The 20,619-nt window shown below is 47.5% G+C and overlaps 2 protein-coding genes across 7 annotated transcripts in view; both read left to right on the top strand.

The window, feature by feature from the left end:
* NCKAP5 (NCK associated protein 5) overlaps window positions 1-5,630 on the top strand; it is a 933,280-nt gene extending 927,650 nt beyond the window's left edge. For 5 of the 6 annotated variants that reach the window (XM_057317349.1, XM_057317357.1, XM_057317348.1 and 2 more), the window contains one exon: window positions 4,213-5,630. In XM_057317349.1, coding sequence (XP_057173332.1) covers window positions 4,213-4,494 — 282 coding nt within the window. In that variant the 3' untranslated portion in view covers window positions 4,495-5,630. The remainder of the gene's footprint in view (window positions 1-4,212) is intronic. The other variant, XM_048213974.2, reaches the window with a different exon arrangement.
* Window positions 5,631-7,180: 1,550 nt separating this feature from the next.
* The window catches only part of LYPD1 (LY6/PLAUR domain containing 1), a 40,128-nt gene continuing 26,689 nt past the window's right edge, over window positions 7,181-20,619 (top strand). The window contains exons 1-2 of the mRNA XM_048213975.2: window positions 7,181-7,573; window positions 8,925-9,062. Of these exons, the coding sequence (XP_048069932.2) occupies window positions 7,522-7,573; window positions 8,925-9,062 (190 nt within the window). The 5' untranslated portion in view covers window positions 7,181-7,521. The remainder of the gene's footprint in view (window positions 7,574-8,924; window positions 9,063-20,619) is intronic.

The following is a 20,619-nucleotide window of genomic DNA, read 5'->3' as shown; positions in this document are numbered from 1 at the left end:
CTCCTTGCTTGAATGATCACTCAGGATGCCGTGGTTACACGAAAGGCAGGAGAATATTTTTAAGACTATGGCAACGTTACGTACTTGAAACAGGACAACGTCTCGTCGCCTGCCCTGTTCAGCCCTCCCTTGTTCCCAAGTGCACTCGAAAGCCCCACCGAAAAGTGAACTGCACCTATGTTGCCACCTACAGGCGACAAAGGCAGTCTGTTAGTTTTATCGTCATTCGGAGGAGGCCCAGTACAGAAGGGACATGAGGACATCCTAGGGAACCAACACAATCCTTGTCAAACGCTAATCTTTACTGGGCGTTTTGACTACTGTTGTTCTGTGATCCTTACTTCAGATGCTCCTCTGAAAGCTTTAACAGGCTGGTATTCGTAAAGCTCTGCTCCAGGATAGAGGGGAAGAGGGTGGCCCCTGCAGGTGGGCGGACTCCCCCGGGGCCAACCCCAGACTCCAGCACGTACCACGCCATGCCCTTAAAACAGGTGACTTCACCTCCTCGCACCCCGATTGGCTCCAAATGGAGCTACTAACGACACCCACCCCCACAGAACTGACGTGAGGCTGAAAACAGATAATCTGCGCGTCGCGCTTAGCAGAGTGTCTGCACGGAACAGGCTCTCAATTAAATGCTAACTGTTATTACCATGATTAGTTTGCAAAGCACCCTCACATACACTGGCTGCAAACTAATGCGCCCTGTTTTGTTACCACTCGACAGATACATCATAACACGCTACTGCGCGACCTCAAGCCCTCCTTGTATCTTACATGTAAACGGTATAGGACTTCAAATTTTTTGAAACGCCCGAGATCTGACAAGACAATGTGGAGAGCCAGCTTGCTGTGCTTCTAATGGGAGGCAGGGCTTTACTGCTTTTATTCTTAGCTGTCAGGACCCCCGGTGAAGCCAACAGTTGGGACCCCCCTGATGCTAGAGAGGGTTGAACCTACCAAGTCTCCACAGAGAATCTGCTGATGACTGAGCAAGGGGCGAGGACTTTAGGGAGAAAGCTGGTGGCGGAAGAGGATGAGGAGGTCAGGCAGGACATTCATGGATAAAACGTGATCTCTACCTCAGACGTTCAAAAAATGCAAAGACTGTGATTTGACATATATAGGGGGGTTCTGGGGCTGTTGTTTTTGGTTTTTTCTTAATATAAACAAATTAATTAAACCTCTGAGGATACGGAACGTAAGGAAACATTGTCCTAGATCGATGGCCTCCTCTTCAAAATCAAAAGCTCTGGGCCCACGTTTCTGCATGGCGGCAATGAGCTGCTCCTGTCTCTAGAACCCACACACGCTCTTGAGCTGATCCCAGTCCTCACCACTCCCTATCGCTCCCCAACATGGAGGCGGAACACCAGGTGGCTGTATTGGTCCCTCCTGCACTGATGTTTTTCTTAGAGTCAAGAAGTATCTCTGTGCCCACCTCTCATTAAAAACTGTGAAAATAAAAGCAAGACTGAGAAGGCATTGTGACTTTTCTTACTGGGCCATTCCTTCCTTTTCATCACCTCTGTAGGACTTTGTTATAATCAACTGAAGAAACAAACCAACAAGCACGAAACACTGGGAAAACATGGCACACTCTTTCTGTCTGACACAGTGGGTCTCTTAATGGTAAAACTCCTGCGTCCTCTCTACCTCGGCACACTGAATTACACTTATCATCTGTCTGTCTTCCCTCCCGGACCACCAGTTCTTCTCGACGAGGTGATTGTCAACTTTTCGCGTGTATCAGAATCACCTGGGAAGCTTGTTAAAAACATTTGCTGGGCCTCAGCATTTCTGTTGTAGTAAGTCCGGGTGGGGCTCAAGAATTTGCATTCCTAACAAGCTCCCCCCACCCCGTAATGCTGATGCTGCTGGCCTGGGGACAGTTTCAAAAACACTTTCCAGAACAAGAATCCTGCTTCGCTCTTATTTATTTATTGTACCATTATTGAGCACCTATTACTCTGTGTTGGGGGCAAGGTGTTCTTTGTCGACTACTCGCAACAACCCTGAAATAAAGATGTGTCTTATCAGTTTTACACCTGCGGAAGGGCGCTCAAGGGCACTCACACAGCCAATTAAAGGGCAAAGCTCAGGTATGTCTGCCTCCGGGGCTCAATGTCTCCCCTGGCCACACCTGGCGATTTTATTCCGCTGTCTATCCTCGACACCAGCACCTTCCACCTGCATCATGCTAGCTTCTCTAGTGTTTATTAAATGAATTTGAGATCCATTTATGACCAGAAATAGGCAAGGAAAATGCTCATGGTTCTTGAATAAAGGAAAAGGGAGGAGATATTCAGGCGAGGAGAAAATTGCAATAAACATCATTTATTTACAACATTTGGTATATCAAAGCTTTCTCCGCTCTCCGTGTATTTTTAGTAGTGTACGATATATCATTCTTGATTTAAAATGCCCAGGAGCAGCGTCTGGGTGGTGCACTCGGTTGAGTGTCAGACTCTTGGTTTCGGCTCAGGTTGTGATCTCAGGGTTGTGAAATCAAGCCCCGAGTCGGGCTCCACACTCAGTGTGGAATCTGCTGACTTTCCCTCTCCCCGCCACTGCTGCTTGTGCTCGCTCTTTTTCTGTCAAATAAATAAATCTTTAAAAAAAAGAAAAATCTAAAACTTGGCATGGTATGAAAGGGGCTTTTGCATGGTATTATTCCTAATTATGGAGCCACTTTTCTGGAAGCACCTTGAAACCAGCTTGTGTCTGGTGTCAAGGCAGCCATCTGAGAGTGAAAATGAGCTCTGTGAGTAACGCTCCTCTACGTTCATAGTATCATAAAAGAAGCACCACTTCAAGGATGATTTTCAAGTATTCCTGTAGAATTATGCCGTTTCCATAACGGAAAGAGAAACTGTGTCTCGGTCTACTCTTGGGACACCAAAGCCATCCACTGCCATATCTCTTTCTTTTCTCTATTAAATATTTAGCATATGAGAATCAGAGGCTTGGGCTACGTGTGTTGTTCCCTGGATCAAAACACAGTTTCCTCATCATATCTTTGTGCATCCAGCATAACAATGTGGGAGTGGGTTGAGGAACAGAATTGCATTTGCCAGAGTCTGGGGCAGTAGCAATAGAGACGGTTTGGAAAGTTATTTAAGTGGAATATTTGGGTGGCAAAATGAGAAAAAAAAAGACATCTTGTCTTTTATTACATAAGAGCACGGTTTAGTAGGAACAAGAGCATGGAAGGCAGCCAGCCGGGGATTCAAATCCTGTTCTCCATAACTTGCTGAGTGACCTTGGGCAAATAACTCTGTCACTCTGAGCCTTGTTTTTCGTCTTTAAAATGAGGATGTGTAACTTGCAAGTCCCCTGTGAAAATGCTTCTAGAGAAAATGTATTCAGTGAGTTTTACCTGGTGGATGCTTAATAAAAGGTAGCTATTATTACCTCTAAGCCCCTGTCCCTACTTCCTCCTGGTGTTTGGACAGAATTTTTGTCCAAAAGAGGAAAAGAAGATGGGAAATGCATTGGTTTACAGAGTTTACCTACAATAATTGAATAATTGAATATGACTGCAGTGTTCTAGAAGGTCCTAGAGATATCCAGTAATTGGTCTTGCTGGAACCTCCTGGAGGGGAGAGGTTGCTAATGGGCAGAAGTGTTACTGTGTTTTTTTTAAGCCCTTGGGCTTTCTGGAATCTACACCCACAGACCTGGAGATCGCTTGCAAATATCTTAAGTTTGTAAAGGGACAAAACAGAAAGATGACAATGCTTCTGACAAGTCTAACAGGTATTGAAGTTTCATGGCAATTCAAGGGATTGTATGCTTTTCCCCCCCATACAACCCCAATTTCTGGCTGAAATTCAATCCCTCTCCATATTTAGAAACAAGACAACTAATAATACTTAGTAAGAAAAGAGGGGAGTTTGAAACTTTGATGAAGATATATAAGGCACTTTACTTGAACAAATTTCAAGTAGATCCATTTAAAATGAAATTAAGTGGCACTTTATCGGTTTGCAAATCGGGACCTATTTATCTCACTAAAATGATTACAATCTTGATTTATCCCTGAAATTGGCTTTATTATTACCTTTAATTATACTAGAAGGTTGTTAAAGACTTGTAGTTTCTCTCTATCCCTTTAAACTGCACGTTATGCAGACGATAATTGAATATTGGATAGAATAACTTGATTTTCCAAAGAAATATGTCTCTAATATTTTCGTCTTTTTATTGCAGAAATTGAAACAAGTTGAAGAAACAAAAGAAGATCCTGAGAATAGATTATCTAAAATTTCCCTGGAGTCATTCAATAAATATAACAGCAAAACTATGATTTTGTTAGAACGAGAGAAGAACTCTCTGAACAAGGTTGAAGGACAAAAGGAAGAAAAAGAAAAAAATGAAGAGGCATCTTTGAGTAGCTCAGATAGGCCTGGGGTAGACAATTTGGAATCACTGAGTGATTCTTTATATGATAGCTTCTCTTCCTGTGCAAGTCAGGGTTCAAATGATGTATAAAGGACTCTTTTTTTTTTCCCTTAGTGAGCTGAAATGGAGCACTTAAGCAACAGGGGGGTGTGCGGAGGGGAATAGAGACAGCAACAATAAACCGGCAACACTAGAGACTGCATTGTCAGATTCACAGCAAGCAACCCATGGGAGCTTCCTTCTCTGACACGGCAATAAAGAGAGGCTCCATTTGTGGTGTGTCACGAGGCTCAAATGTAAACACACCCACAATACAGAAGTCTTAATTTTGCACTTTTTTTGAATACTTGTACAGAAGTTGTAAATTTTTGGAAAAGAAATTATATTTGTAGCAAAAAAAAAAAAAAGATAGCAATAAATTGAATCCGTGCCATGCTCTTGAAATGACGTACTAAGTGTTAGAAGTTGATAATATATTTTTTGAAAAATTCCAGCTAAGGTGTTTGTTGACTTCACTGTCCTAGGACTCAAGTTGATTGCGGGTATACTCCGTAAAGCTAAAACAGGGCCCGCCAACAATCAGAGGGCTCGTGGTCATCTCCGACTCACAATCTCAATGTGATAGGAACGTTAATTCCAGTGCAATTTCAAAATTGTTGCCAGAGAGATTCAGGTTTGGGTAGTAAGTGTAATTCTGCTTCCACTGAAAAATGTAACAGGTACTCAAAGGGTAACAGTGATGGGAAGGGAAGTGGATCAGAAGTGACCTAACTCAATAGCAGGTTTTCCCTCCAAACATTTCTTTACATCCTCTCCCGCTTACTGCTTCTCTATGACTCTCAACAGTATTTGTTGATTTTTATCTTCCTGCTCTTTCTATTAAAATCTGGGCAATCTAGAAATGAAAGCAAATTCCTATCTGTAACATTCACTTTTTTAAAAAAATAAAATGGTTGGTGCTACAAAAAAAAATTCTTACTTTTTAAGATCGTTTTTTTTTCTACAAAGTCTGTTTATATGTGAGGATAAATTCTATTTTAAAGGTTATTTGTATTTTTTCTAGATGTGAACTATTTATAATTGCTTTGTACAGGAGCTTGTAAACTAGGCCTAATAGAAATATTTTTAGGATCTATATGGTTACTTCCGTACACACTTGTTTGTTAAAAGAGCATTGTATAATCAGTGTTATTTGGTTAATTTGTGCAATTCGTTATATTGAATTTTGTTATCTTAAATGAAAATTATGTAAAGTATCATTGTCTTTCAGACTTTTAAAAATTCTTCTGTTTCATTTCTGAATAAAAGTCATATCACACATGCACCCTCTGAAATCTTAAAAGAACTTGTTCAAGAACCCTTTGGCCTAGTTATTTGAATCTCACACGTGCTACAACAATCAGTTCCGGGAAGGAATAAATAAACTGGCCCCTTTGCTCCAGAGATAGTAATTCAGACAATGGTAAGATCAGAGTCTGCAGACAAGCGGGTAATGGTCAAAGCATTCAGTCTCCCCGAGGGGTTAACCAACTAGAAATGAGAGGAAGAGGGGGGCAAAGGGAGAGAAGGAGCCTGAGGCAGCTATGGAACGATCTCTGCAGAGAAATTACAAGAAAGTCATTTAAGCCCATTTCCAGACCTGCTCCGCCGGGCAGGATGGGGAAATAATCAGCGTCCTGGCCGGAAAGAGATTCCTCCAGGTGGGGTGGCCCAAGCGTAAGAGGGTGAAGAGGGGCAAAGCTTATGAAGCTATTTCCACAGAAGGATTCTCCCCAGGGACTGAGGGGATCGGGGGTGGCGACGTGCGGGATTGAGGGGGGCGCCGAGGCTCGGCACCACCCGCTGCAAGGCTGGGCTCCAAGGAAGGCGAACTTAGCACCGCGGCGTCCGGGAGTACTCAAGGTGGGTCGCTTGACTGGGGGGCAATGGAGCGGGGGCTTAAAAGAGGAGACCCGGGCAGCCTGAGGCTGACTCATGGGCTGTGCAGGCGCGGTACAGGAGAGGACACGGGAGTATGTACTCATCACCTGTGACTTTGAGGCGAGCGGGATGAAGATGCCCGCCTTTTGGAAAAAGGGGATAGAGGAGAGCAATTGCCTTCTTCACCCCGATTTGCTTTCTGGTAGGAACTCGCGACAGTTGTCCCCGGGGACCGCCCTGTCCTCGGCTAGGCTGCCGTCGCGGTGTCACTGCACCCTCCAGCTGTGCGCGCTGGCAGCGGAAGGAGGGTTGCCCGGGGCGAATGCGCCGGCCCGGGCGGGGTCCTCACCACACCCCGCCCACCCTGAGCAGCTGAAGCCAAGCCTGGTCAGGAACGAGGGGCCTCTCGGAGGGGGGTAAAAAGGGCGCAGCTGCACCGGCCACCCCAGGGAGCCTGCAGGTGTGCAACTTTGCCAGGCGCACGGGAGCACGTCCCCCTCCAGCCAGCCGCCCCCGGCGCGGGGCTCCCGCGGCCGGCCTCGCGGCAACCTCAGCTGAGTGGGCAGCCCCGGGGCGTGCAGGGCCCAGCTGAGCACGCAGTCTTTCGGCCCCACCTCTCAGGTCCCGCAGTCAGCTCCCGGCCGGTCCCCGCGGCACCTGCTGCGCCCTCCTCACGCTTTCCCAATCCCCAGCCTCCCAACCTTGGAAAACTACACTCTCCCTCTCCCCCTGACGTCCCTTTCCTGGGGACGTGCGGAGGCGGGAGAGGAGGTCGATAGGAAGGGGGTGGGGACGTGAAAAGAAGGTCCCAGCCTGCCTCGCCCGCCACCCCCACCCCAACTCGGCAGCCGTCACGTGGTGCCTGGAGTGGGAGGTGGGGAGAAGAGACGAGACTTTTTTGGGTGCTTCGGCTCTCCAGTAGTTCCTCCAGTCTCAGCTGCTAACTCCGGAGACGTCGCGCTCTGCCTGGGAGCGCCAGCGGTAGGAGCGGCGACCCGCAGCCGGGAGCCCGGGCACGGGCGATGCTGGCGCCGCCGGCGGCACCTGCGGCTCCTCTTGGCGGCGGCGGTGGCCTCGGCGGCAGGAGCGCGGGCCCCAGCAGCCTCGGCAGCCACAGCCGCTGCGGCCCGGGCAGCCTCCGCCGCGGTCGCCGCCTCTGATGCGCCTGCCCTCTCCCGGCTCCGCGGCTCCGGGAGGATGTGGGTCCTCGGCATCGCAGCAACTTTTTGCGGATTGTTCTTGCTTCAAGGTAAGAAAACGAAAAGGCCAGCAGCCCCGCCAGGCGCGCACACCCCATCTACCCGCCCGCCTCTTCGCCCCCACGGGCACCCACCTCCCGGCCCGCGCTGTGCAGGGGCTGCCCAACGGGAGTTTGGCGGCGGCGACTGGTGCTGGTGCCCAGAGGCTGTAGATGGTAAAGTCTCCAAGTCCCGCGCTGCAGGACGAGAGGCGGGAGCGGCGGATTTGCGGGACTCGAGCTGCAGATGCTCGGGCTGCGTGGTCAGGAGAGGAAGCAGAGCTGGGGAGGAGGGAGGGTCTGAGCGGTGCTGGGGCCTCGCGGAGGGAGAGGGGGCGATGAAACCCCTGACCCCGCAAGTTACCGGGCGTCTCCGGCAACCCGTGGGAGTGGCGCCGCCGACAGGTGAGCGGCGCGCTGGGCAGCCTGTGGCCCGGGCGCTCCGGAGCTGGGCTGCTGCGCTCAGAGCGCAACCGACGTGGAGATGGGAGGAAGCGCGGGGTTCCGGGGCTTGTCTGTCCGGGAGCAGGGGGAGTTAGGTCTAGACAGGAGCTCCTAGATCCGAGCAAAGCAGTCAGGCTGGGGCGATGAGATGTGCAAAAACGTCTCCCAGTTAAGAGAACGGCTTTCGAACGAGCGCTGCAGAGCTGGGACTCCGACCGGGGACCCTAGCCAAACGGTTGCCCAGAAAGCCAGGAAGGAATGGTGGTTGTGTCGCGGCTCGGGGTGCGCGCGCGCACACAGACACACACGCCCCTTGTACACGCTGTGGTCCCCCTGCTGCTGCGGGGACTGTCCCGAAGACAGGCCGGGGACTCGCAGAGCAGCAGCACTTGGCATCCGGCACTGCCTCCTGGGTTCCTGGGTGGTCGCTTGGGGAGCCTCGGAGCCGCAGCACAGGAACGCTGACGACAAAAATTAAAACTAAAAAGGCGTCTGCGGACGCAATCGCGAATGGTGCCAAAATAGGAATTAAGTAATTTGTAACCAATTAACAATTAGGTAAATCCTTTGCTGTGGATTGGAGCTGAAGCGTGTCTCTGCAGCTGCTTCACTCTCGGCTTGTGTAACCGTCCTTTCAACTTCCATGGGGTTAAGGCCAGCTGTGGTGTAGGAAGGGCTCTTTGTTTCTGGAGCATTGGTCCAGGGGTCGCAGGCAGAATTCAGCTGAATCCTGGGGGACCCTCGGTGTCCGCGCCGCCCCCTGCCGGCTTCTGCCACAGCCGCCTTACGTGGAGACCCAGGGGTACCCGAGCCCAAGCGCCCCAGGGATGGGGATCTGGCCGGGGCAGAGGAGGGTCGAGGTTTCCGGTGTGGTCGCTGTGGGGGCTGGATCTGAACCTGACTGCGTCTGTCCCCACAGGCTTTGCGCTGCAAATCCAGTGTTACCAGTGTGAAGAATTCCAGCTGAACAACGACTGCTCCTCCCCCGAGTTCATCGTGAATTGCACGGTCAACGTTCAAGACATGTGTCAGAAAGAAGTGATGGAGCAAAGTGCGGGTAAGACCCCAGGAGCCGCCACCGCTCTCCAGCCTTGGCCAGCGCTAGGAGTTGGGGGATTGGGGGACGGGGATTACATTACAGGAAAAGGGACTGACTTGATTTAAAGCGCACACACTGGTTATCACAGATTTACAGTGCTGGCAAAATGAAGAGTTCCAAGTTACTTTAATCTCATTAGAGTTAATTACCAGGGCTTCTCCCCCAAGGGACTCAGGAGGCGAAGTGCATTTAAATTAGTGGCTCTCTTTTTATTTACTCCCTCACCTCCTTCTGCTAACAGCTGATCTGGAGGCTGGAAAATACATGGGTAACCAGCTCCGCTTGGGCAACTAGACAGTAGCCTGTGAGCAACGTCAGCCTGAAATATGAAGCTAGTTGAAGTTCCCAGAGGTCAGAGCTTGAAAACTGTGTTTTGTCATAGAGCCATGCCGTATTTCTTAGAAGAACACTACAGGATCTTTATTTAATTTTAGAGCCACTGCATCAAATTCCAGGCACAAATTGCCAAGATTGTTCAAAGGAATGTTGTTCCCAGCCCCACAAGCTTAGCCGCTGGCAGGCTGATAAGAGGTGCCCGGCTTCGGCAGAGAGGGGGTCTTGTGAGAGCAAACCTCACTTACTCCAGCTGACCAGAGTTTTCTTCCTGACCTGGCCCTCCCCAGCCCTTCCCAGTAGTCTTACCAGAAATCAGAGTCCCCTACTAGTGAAACTTGGGGGAAATGGGTGGAACTCTTGCTTCAGTTCCAAGGTCAGACCCATCAAAGGAGACCTTGCAGTTCTCAGGATAATAAAAATAGGGGAAATAGCATCACGTGGTGACTGAGGTGGCTCAAACCAAAGTGCCGCTCCCCTTTGGTATGCTGAACTGTGGGCCCACAGTGCTTTTGGTGGAAGGGATTAAATCTGCGAAGTGATTCTCTTACCGCACTGGCAACTCAGTGCAAGGGCTCCAGTTTTCAAGGCAGCACCTTGGAAAAGTAGTTTCTTGTCAGAGAAGGGCCTGGAAAGTCCCCGTGGCCAAGCACAGGGATATGCGAGGAGCAGAGGGCTGGCTCATGACTGTGCCACGATGCAGTGCGCGCACGGTTTTAAAAGCTGTTCCTTGTAGGTCATTAGCTGCGGTTTCTTTCCACCAAAATCGCCCCTTTGGGGAAGTCTGAGACCTAATTGCTCTCAAGAAAAACTTGTCCCAAGAAAAGCATCACGCGTTGTTTGTGATTTGTCCTGGGATTTGGGCTGTTACAAAAGCAAAACAAAATTTAGTGAAGATTCTGTAGCTAAGATTGATAGCTGTGATTTTGACAGGTTGTTTCGGTTTTCCTTGTGTTTCATTCCTGAACATTTTACCTGCGCAAAAGTCTGCCCTCCTACCAGAGGAACTGCTGTGATGTCAGTTGGAATCACTCTGAACGCTTTAGTGTTTCTGTTTTTTCAAATATTTGCAGCTTTCTTCCAGGTGGTCGTTTAGAGCCAGAAAAAAAATAGGGATAAACTGTGGACGCATTAGGAACTTCCTTGGGATTTTCTAGGCCACTGCTTATCTGGGTATCATGTTCTATCAGCTGGGATATGGTTGAGACACGGAGAGAAAAAGATATGAACCAAACTACAGCTGGGTGAGGTGTCCTTTTTTCAGATAGTTCTTCCTCTACAGAAGTTTATGTGAGATAAATACCACACACTCCGCTTTCAATGTGCTGTTTTTCCTCTTTATTCTCTCCCCCAAATAATGCTGTAAAAAAGGCAGAGCAGGCATTAAAATGCCCATCTTATCCAGGGGAACCCTTAGCACCCGGTCTCTACGTGCCAGGCCTGAAGTTGCTCTTCTTTGGATCAAGATGGGTACCTTCTCTCCAAACTAGGTTCCTCTAGCCTATGTCAGAGGCCAGAGTGAGATAATAAGCCCACGCCAGTAGTGAAGGCGGAAAAACAGGAACAGTCAACAGACTCCGAGGAAAATCCTGTTCGAGGGGGGGGGTGCACGTTCTAAGCCTGAATTCATAGGAGGAGAATGCACGTTCCTGCGTCACAAGAGCGATGTCTGGAGGAGTGATACTCTCAACGCACTTCCATTTTCCTCCCCATGCAGTGGTCAGACCAGTCAATGTAAGTGACTCTTAGCCCTGCTGGTGCTGGCAGGGAAGGAGAGCCGAACTAAGGTTTGGCCGTGAAGTGACCACAGGGAGCGCTGTCATCGCAGTCCTGAAAGCCTGCATGCCCCTCGCTGCGGGTCCTTCCCGGGTGCTCTCCGTGCAGCAGCTGATGAAATCTGTAGTCCTCTTGTGCAGCCCGGCTTCCCCCAGGCCCCAACCCGCCGGCATTTAATTCTGCAGGGTTAGTGTTTCCACTCTGGGGAGAGCAAGTCACACCTGTTACGTGCTACCATTAGGAACCAAAGTCAGAATTACTTTCACTGGATCAGTAACCGAGGGTTCTGAGAATCTTAGTGCATGAGAGCTGAAATGGGCCAGTGACTCCGAGTGAAGGGTGCAGATCAGAATCGTCCTGGGAGTTTTGTTGAGATCCACGTGCCACCCCTCCCTCCCCCCGTCACCCTTGAAGAAGCAAGCCAGTTCACTAAGTCTGTGAAATACCCAGCCGTGGGTCCTTTCGAAGCTCCCCAAGTGACTCGGGGGTGCCCTAAGTCTGGACTGTTTCTGCGTTCTAGAGGAGGGAAACCTGGGCCAGAAAAGTTATATACCTGGTCCACATCCACCAGCTATTACCCAGAGGCACCTGCTTTCCGGAGCCAGCACCTTATATAGTAAAACCTGCCACCCAGGTTTGCCTGAAAAGAATTCAGGCAAAGTGCTAAAGATTTAGATGGTCTGCACGTCCACCATATTCACCTTACAGGCTTAGTGAACTGGGTGACTGGACAGGGCACGAAACGGATATTAAATGAATAGGAGCACCAACCGGTAGGATATTTAAAGCCAAGTGCTATGTGGACTGGCATTTTCCATAGGTCTAGGAAAAGCACGGTTTTAACAGACTAAGAGATTTTAATGAACCAAGCAAGTTTGACATTAAGCAGTGATGAAAGGCATTCTCTTTCCAAAAAACTACCAACGAGGCAATATGCTCAGGCCTTTAGTTAGTCCTTTCTGGATTAAGTCTGCTAACTCAGCTCTTATGAATTTTGAGGCAGGTACATTTAATTTTCAGTTGGGAAGTACATGTAAAATTAACCTTTACCTGTTCCCCAGAGTGGCATTCCTATTAGGTGTGGAGATTATTTCCCACTGCTCTCTCTCCCCTTGGTCATTTCTGGAGTAATAAGGCACTGGGCTGTGGGGAAGGAAAGCCTTCTTTCATTGTCCTTACTAATTGATATTTAAATGTTTGCATAACGAATGACTTGTTCTCACAAGTTCTGCTCTTAATGAGTTAGCCTCTACTTACCAGCACCCTTGATAATGACATTTCTTCTGCTCTTATCACTGCACTCCGAAAAATATTTCAAATATTGATTCTCATTTCAGAATAGAAACTCCCCCCATATGAATTTTTAAACCAGGATATAAAGAATGTGAATTTGCATTTGTTTGACAGTGCAATCTTGTAATTAGAGTTTTTCCCCTTGACTAGATACAGTGAAAGGGGCATAATTTAATTTTTATAGACTAGCCAATTTCTTCCCTAAGTAAAATATGGCTCTGTCAGTGAGCAAAATGTTACAGGTTCTCCTAAACCTTATTTAAAAGTTAAATGTAGTATATTGAGAGAAAGTCCATGGTCTGAATCAGTAACCTGATCGATCTCTTCACCCATCCTTTGCAACATGCATTAATCTATTTGTCTGTTTTGCAATACAAGAGTTACTGCTCTATATGTCGTGTTGCATCTATGCTATGGCTGTATAAGTAATGGCTGTTTTCCTTTTGGATTAGTTAGTGCCCATTAAGTTGGGCAGGGATGATTCCATACCTTGGATAGGTTAATTTTATGCTTTATTTTCTCATGAGCAAAATAAGGGATAGCAAGTGACGACCTGATGTCCCTAGAACAGTCAGTCATCCACTGGTAGGCTACGGTTAGCTTCCCATCTCCACTATCTTTTCTTGTGTCTATGCACTGCTTAATTTCACCGCAATTTAAAATAATAGGCTCTCGTTTGTCCTTGGGGTAGACTTGACAGGAAAAAGGGTTAGTTCTGCTAATCAATATTATTATATCACAGTCCCTTTATCCATGATTCATTTATTTAAGGTGCACCTGTGCATGTCTGTGCACCCAGATACACATACAACGGCATATCCACGTGTGTGTCTGTCTTTTTACATTTTTGCCTATATACATTTGCAAGCACACCAATATAATTGGTGTCAGAAAAATAAAAATATTAAGTCTTCCGGGACGCCTGGGTAGCACAGTCATTAAGCATCTGCCTTCTGTTCAGGGCGTGATCCCAGCGTTGTGGGATCGAGCCCCACATCAGGCTCCTCCGCTGTGAGCCTGCTTCTTCCTCTCCCACTCCCCCTGCTTGTGTTCCCTCTCTCGCTGGCTGTCTGTGTCAAATAAATAAATAAAATCTTTAAAAAAAAAAATTAAGTCTTCTTTGCAGACATTCAAATCATAAATTACTTTAATCTTATACTGTATACACAAAGATATCTTTTAACATTTTTTCCAAAAGCAATTTTGTTAAGAGCATCAGTAGTATCTGATCATCTTCCAATGTCCCCTGTCAGCCCCAGATCTTTTCTTCTCCTACCTCTTCTCTCCTGTGATCTCCTGGATCCCACCTGCAGTCGTTACTTTCTCACCCTCAAATCCATTTTGAATCAATCACAATTTTGTCCAAAACGACATCACCCTATTTTAATTTTGCTAAGGAGACTCCAACAGGTTGTAAAACTTTAAAATAAAAAAAGATTCAGATGCCAAGAAAGATATCCTCAAAAGTGAACACAGCCCTGATGTAAAGGTTTCCATGTCAAACTCGCTCAAGGTATGCATTACACGGGAAAAGGTTCTGTGCAGTGCATGTCAATATCACTACCTCCTTTCCAGCAGGACATTAAAAGAACACCTCTCTTTTTGGGGCGAGACATTTCCCCAGTCAGTTTGTTCAGTTAGTCCTCAAGAAGCAGCCATCTTTTTCAGGTGGCAGGCAGAGCTGGCTGCTGAGGAAGTATTCGGAGAGTAAATATCAAGTGTCATCAGTCCCTTGGACTCTCCAGTCAGCGAAGCATGTGTTTACAGTGCAGCCAGTGCGGACCTCCCAGCTCCACAGATAAAATGTTTGAAGATTGATCCAGCTCTCCCCTAACGCTAATTCCTCCCACTGCAATTTCATGAAAGCTTCCATCATCGATGGTTTTCCTAATGAGTTTAAACAGAGAGGCTTCAAAGCTGGGGGGTTTTCCCAAGTGAAAAATGGAACGGAGTACGAAAACAAAACACACCGTTTCCTTTGAACTTTGGAAAGGAAATCTGCTTCCCTTACATAGTCCTGAAACAAAAAAGATCTGAATCTTTTCTGCTTCCCCCCTTTCTCCCTCTCGCTCTCCACCCTTGCTTTCTTCTTTCCTTCTTGCCTATCTTCCGCCCTCTTTCTCTCTCCTCCTCCACCTCTGTCCCTCCATCCCTACGCTTTCTCCCTCCCTTTCTTTTTTTCTCTCAAACTTCTAGAATGATTGAATGACTTTGGTTCTAATGCCCAAATCTGGCAAAGGTTTATTAGCACGCTATGCAGAAGGAGTCAATACCCCATCCCCCGTTTTTAGTACTTGAGTGGGAAGGGCACTCGGCTCCATTGGAAGAGAGAACACCCATGTTCCTGGCTCCCCCGTGATTGGTAACTTTAAAGGTTACTTAGTATCCCACGGGCTGAGCTTCCTCCCCTGCAAAATGTAGAAACAGGCCACCTGTTGTCTTGTGAGACACAAGTCAGTGAGAAATGTTGTCTGTATAACCACCTTTAGGAATCAATCCTAAAAGGAGAAACCTGCTAGAATGTTCACCAGGAGTTGCTTCATCTACTCTCCTTACCTGCCTCTGAAGACCGGCCCTGGTATCTTAAGCTAAGTTACTTTGCACACGATTTCCTCCATTCTCAGACTGAGAGAGTCCTTGCATGTAACCTTGAATTCCCTACAGTAGGATTCTCATAATTAGCCTAAAAGGTTCACAGTGAGATAACATCCGAACTTGATAGTTGGTAAATCTGAGATGCAGAGAAGTGGAGCAATTTGCTTAAGACCACACAGCCGGTGGGACTGAAATCCATGTCCTTTTCCCCTTCCCTAGGATTCTTTCCATCATTATAATAACATTTTTTGCATTGTTTAATAACAATTTTTGAGATATAATCTAGGTTCCACAAAATTCAGCCTTTTAAAGTATACAGTTCAGTGGTTTTTAGGATATTCAGAGTTGTAAGTATAGTCTAACCCCAGATATTTAATTCCAGAACATTTTCATCACCCCAGAAAGAAACCCTGTACCCTTTAGCAGTCCCTAATCTGGGAACCACTAATCTACTTTCTGTCTCTACGGATTTGCCTATTCTGGACATTTCACATAAAAGAAACCATAGAATATGTGGCCTTTTATGACTGGCTTCTTTTGCTTAGGGTCATATTTTTAAAATTCATCCATTTCACATCTCCTTTTGAGATGTCTTCCCTCCTGCTTGTAACGGGGACTGAAGGGAAAGCTCAGGTTTGGAAAATGCCTCAATTACAGAGGGGTGGGATGGGGTGCGCTTGTGAACTTAAAACTCCACGGACTGATTGGCCGATTTGCTGCGCCGAATAAAAACCTATGCCAAGAGCAAGTCATTCCAGCGAGTGGTAGGGCAAAGGAGAGCCCGTTCATCAAGCATCGATGTGCCAAGCACGGGGCTTTCCATCCACTGCCATCTGTTAAAGGCTTCATCTGCTTCTCCAGGAGGGGATCTTGAATTGGTTGCTATTAACCACAAGAATCCTCAGGCACCTGGCTGGGCTATTCCTACTGCCCGAAGCTCTTACTGGGATCCCAGCTGCCCATCCCAATACCTGGCATCCCTGACAGGCCAGGGGTCTCAGGAATCGTGCGCCTCGTGGGCTAGAAGAGATCTTAATTCATCATTTCACAGAGGAGGAGAAAGGAGTTTTCTTTCCCGAGACCTTAAACTTCTTGAGCCGTCCATTTCTCTTTCTTCCCTTGAGGAGGCTTGAGGGTAGAGCCAGTCGAGACTTATTCTGGGGAGAGGTTTTGATGAAGGAGATGGGATTTTGGCATGATTAGGTCATCCACAACCGAACTCGGGGAACATGGGCAAGTCTGGCCTTTTTGTCCCCAACCAAATCACGCATTATAGCTTGCGTGGAGGCAGAATTATGTACGCCTTTAAAAGTGGGAAATCTTTTTTTTCTCTCTCTCTCTCTGTTATTCCCTCCTTAAAAACAAAGCTGGGTTCTTCCTTACCCACAGTTTTCATGGTGGTGGAAGTGATGGTATTTTGGGGAGAGGAGAATCGCTGGTAGAACGACGAGATCTTTCCTCCCCTGGGCATTCTACAAAAGGCCTTGTCTGTAATGTAGGAGCTTCGACCAAATCTGTGATGAATCAGCCTGCAAATAAACCAAAGAATGATGACAGATGCCATGAATTCTTTCCATCTGTGGTAAGCTTTGGGTTGTGGCCACATTGTGATTCAGGAGCTGTTTTCACAGGCCAGAGCCCCAAGGCACGTTCTCTTATTAATACTTTGCTCCCAATCTTCCAATTGCCTCCAACAGTACAAAGCAAAGCAGGAGATGAACTGAATTAAGTGCTTCAGATAAGGTGAAACCATAGAGAGCCTCTAATAAATTGCTTTTTTAAAGGAATGCATTTAAATAGAACAAAGCAGGGATGGTTCACGACGTTGATTTCGAGCCTTATGACTTTGCAGACCATGAGAGGGGTCCAGATGCGAAAGTGATGAACTGTTGTATTATTTTAAGGAAGTTGTGATACTTGGTCCAGTGCATTTCATTTCTCACTGGACATGGACAATAGCTTTTTATGTTTTTCTATCTCTTGGACTTGTCGGCGGGAGCGGAGGCACGACCGGAGACCGTGCCGGAGGCGGGTGGCGCCAGGCGCCGGCGCTCGGGCCGCTGTAGTCCATGCGTGCTCCGCTCAGCACGCATACGAATGTGCAGAGCAGTTTACAGTGCCGTCCGCTGAGGCTTCTTCAGAGAGCATCTGCGGAAGCAGGTGTATTAAGTGACGCCGGGCCGTGGGTTTTATGCACTGTTTTATTGCTTATGCAAAATCTAGCAAACCACTTGGGGCTCCCGTAACTTCAGAGAATCTGCTCAGAAATAACAAGAGGCTGGGCAGGTTGACTAGTTTTCCACCCAGTGAAGACATCCAAACTGGGAGGGCAGAGAGATCCGGGCTTCAAAGCCAACCCAGATTCTTGGGAGAATTTCCAGGGCCTTCAGAGGGAACGGCAGCGGGGGGCAGACCCGCACCTGGAGAGTGAAGACTTCGCTAACTTCCTCTGAAAGGGCAAACAACTTTCTACTCAGCCTGTCACTTGCTGTTGGAAGGGAGGGAAGAATAAAGCGAGGCAGAAGCAGACGTTTTACATAAGTGGATTAAGATCTAGAGAGACTCAACCAAGCCCTGTAAAAACCGGCTCTGCGTGGGAAAGCCAGCCAGGGCTCCTGCTAGCCCGTGCCTGTGGAGAAGCATTTGAGACTTGACCTTCCTCGTGTAGGTGACGACAGGAGATGACACAAGGACGTTCTGACAGTTGTATCTTTGTTCCGCGTCTCCAGCCAGCACTTTGCCTGGTGCCAGAACCTTCCAGTGTGTTCGAGTATCTTTTCCTAATCCCGTTGAACTACAACTTTATGCACTAGAGCCCATTCATGGTTTTCTTTTCTGGATATGGGGCTCCTGAAAGGACGCTGTGCTCATCTCCCTCCCTTACTTCCCCCCACCTTCCTGCTCCTGTCTGTCTCTCTTGCACATGCGTGTGCACACACACACACACACACACAGACTTGCTCACGGGTATGCAGACACCCAATAAATATTTGCTGAATGGGTGTCCTTGAAGAAATCAAGTTTCAAGCAAAACCAGATTGATTGGTATTTAAGAAATGTTAGACCAGAAAGGAGGGAGCTCAAATCTCTAGCATAAGAAGAAAACTAGAGCCAAGGTAGGTTTAATACACCGTTTGCTTTCCAGTTAAACTAGAAAAAGCCGACTGATGCCTATTCGTCACAGTTGTCATTTAAGGAACAGCTCTGAAGTGTAATCCACCCGTTTTTCTAGTTTGTCAGCTCGCTTTCAAGGCCCATCTAGCTGTGCCCTGCATAGGAGTGTTTTCTGGAAACACACACATACATCTCCCTCTGCAACACCCAGCTGGCTTCGTAGTCAAGCCGGCGGGGGACAGGTCACCACCCAGCCAATCCGGTCAGCGGGAGCTTTATGTTATCTGGAGCCCTGGTGTACCCCGGAGATCTGTCTTGGTTCTAAACTTCCTAAGGGAGAAAGTAGCCCCCCCACCCTCACTCATAGTCACATACTTGTACTCCCCAAGCAGACCTCTGCCCCCCACCCGCAGGCCTCTCGCACACAGGTGATGCAAGCTTGAAATACAAATGGGTATGCTCCCCCAGAGAGAAGCCATCGGACTTTGAGCTGGGGGATGTACTTCTAAATGAGTTAGTTTGGGAAAACTAAACAACAGAGGAAAGCAGGGACATGGAAAAAAGTCCATATTTTTGCCCTCCTGCTGTCTCGCACTGACACGGTTTCACTGAGCTCTACAAGCCAGCTGGTTGTATTGCTGCCCCGTTTATTGAATATCACGAATACCCTTGTCATGAAACCTGAGTGCCGTTCTCAAGCTCTGGCTGGAACAGGTCCCAGGCCTCAAGAAGTATTGTGCTCCCCGCCCCCCACCCCCGTTCGTCTGTGGGGCCCAGCTTCAACACGGAGCAAACCAGCCATCGCTGCCCATGGATTCCCATGTACTCTTGCCTGCACTCCAGACCTCACCTTCTGGATCCCTTAATAATGCTTTTGGCAGCAAGTAACAGGGACTGGAGCCATAAAGACAATTACTGCTTATCAAACAGGGTAGCCCAGTTGTAGGTGGTCTGTGGTGGTCCCTACAGTTCAGTGACACCATCAAAAGCCAGCTTCTCTCCATTTGCCTTCTCACTTCCTAAGTGTGTTGGCTTTCTGCTCTAAGGCTTGTTGCCTCTTGGTCACAAGGTGGCTGCTGTATTCAAGTTAAAGGGAAAGTGTAGCATCGGGAGCTTTGATCTTCAGCTTTTCCTTTTAATAAGAAAAAGAAAGCTCTCCCAAAGGTCCCCAAGAGAATTCTGCTCATTTCCCATTGGTCAGAATGGGGTCTCAGGGCCACTACTTGCTGTGAGGAAAATGGCAGGGTGGCTTTTAGGTGGCCAGTTGTAGTGTCTGCCAAATCACCTTTTGAGAAATCCATGCACAAAATCGGGAAATTTGAGCACAGTGCCTCTAGGAGCCGCTGGAGAAAGAACGGGGATAATTCCCTCTCCTGAATGTCACCCTCTCTTTTGCGTAAACTGAACAGTGAAATACACTGTCAAAGGAGCTTCATCCTAAATCACTGTTACATCTTGGAAGGGGAAAGGAACACGTACACGAGCAAGTGATGACTCAAGATATCTGTGACATTCCAGAATTTGGGTTCACTGAATGCTGAGATGTGATAATATCACTATATTTTAGCGTGAGGATATTTTCTACAGAAGAGAATGTCATGTTCTGGCAATAGGCACAAAGGCGGTTTGGGGTAAAGACTTAGACGTTCTTGGCTCATCCCACCCGGAGCCATTATGCCACCAGCGACTCTATTTTTTCCCTCATTTGGGTGAATTTTTGTGTAAGAAACTGATGATTCACGTTTGAGCCCCTCTATGTTAATCTTACCCTTTCCGAATCATCATCGGAAGGACTTCAAGGTTAAAAATGCAGGAGCACAGTTTCATAAATTATTGAAGGGCACTGTTAATACTGAGATAATAAGTCATAAATATCTATTCCCTCAATCCCCCATGGCAAGCAGGGGAACAAAGACACGAGCTGAGGAAAAGTCAGTGACTGTGCAGAAACCTTCCTGGCTCGGAAAGTTATAAACGAGCAGACAAGTCCAAATCGAATGCGAAGCTGACGTAAAACTAACAATTGGCATCGTGCATTATGGGTTGGTTGCTTGCTTGCTATAATGAAGTTGGCATCGGTGGTTAACAGCCTCGAAAATTAAACTCCACAAAAAAACTTTTGAAAAGGGTAATCAAAGGCTTCTGAATAATGAAGTCAACACATCCCTGTTATAAGGAAAAAGAATGTTCTTGCGGCATCTTGTTTCATGTCTACTTTGTGGTGGTGGTGGTGGTTCTACCAGACACGTTGATTCTCGCCCTCGGGGTCACTGCAGCTCCTTCCCGTGACTGTCACTTTCCGGTCCTACCAGCACGGTTGAGATGGATGTGGCGTCAGCACGCGGGTGCCATGCAGAACTTGGCGCTTGCCTTGTTTTTGTTTTTTTGGGTTTTTTTGTTTTGT

The sequence above is a fragment of the Ursus arctos genome, unplaced genomic scaffold, assembly GCF_023065955.2.
Source record: "Ursus arctos isolate Adak ecotype North America unplaced genomic scaffold, UrsArc2.0 scaffold_1, whole genome shotgun sequence".
Lineage (NCBI taxonomy): Eukaryota > Metazoa > Chordata > Mammalia > Carnivora > Ursidae > Ursus > Ursus arctos.
Note: the sequence above shows the minus strand (reverse complement) of the source record. Positions and strands in the feature narration are given on the sequence as shown.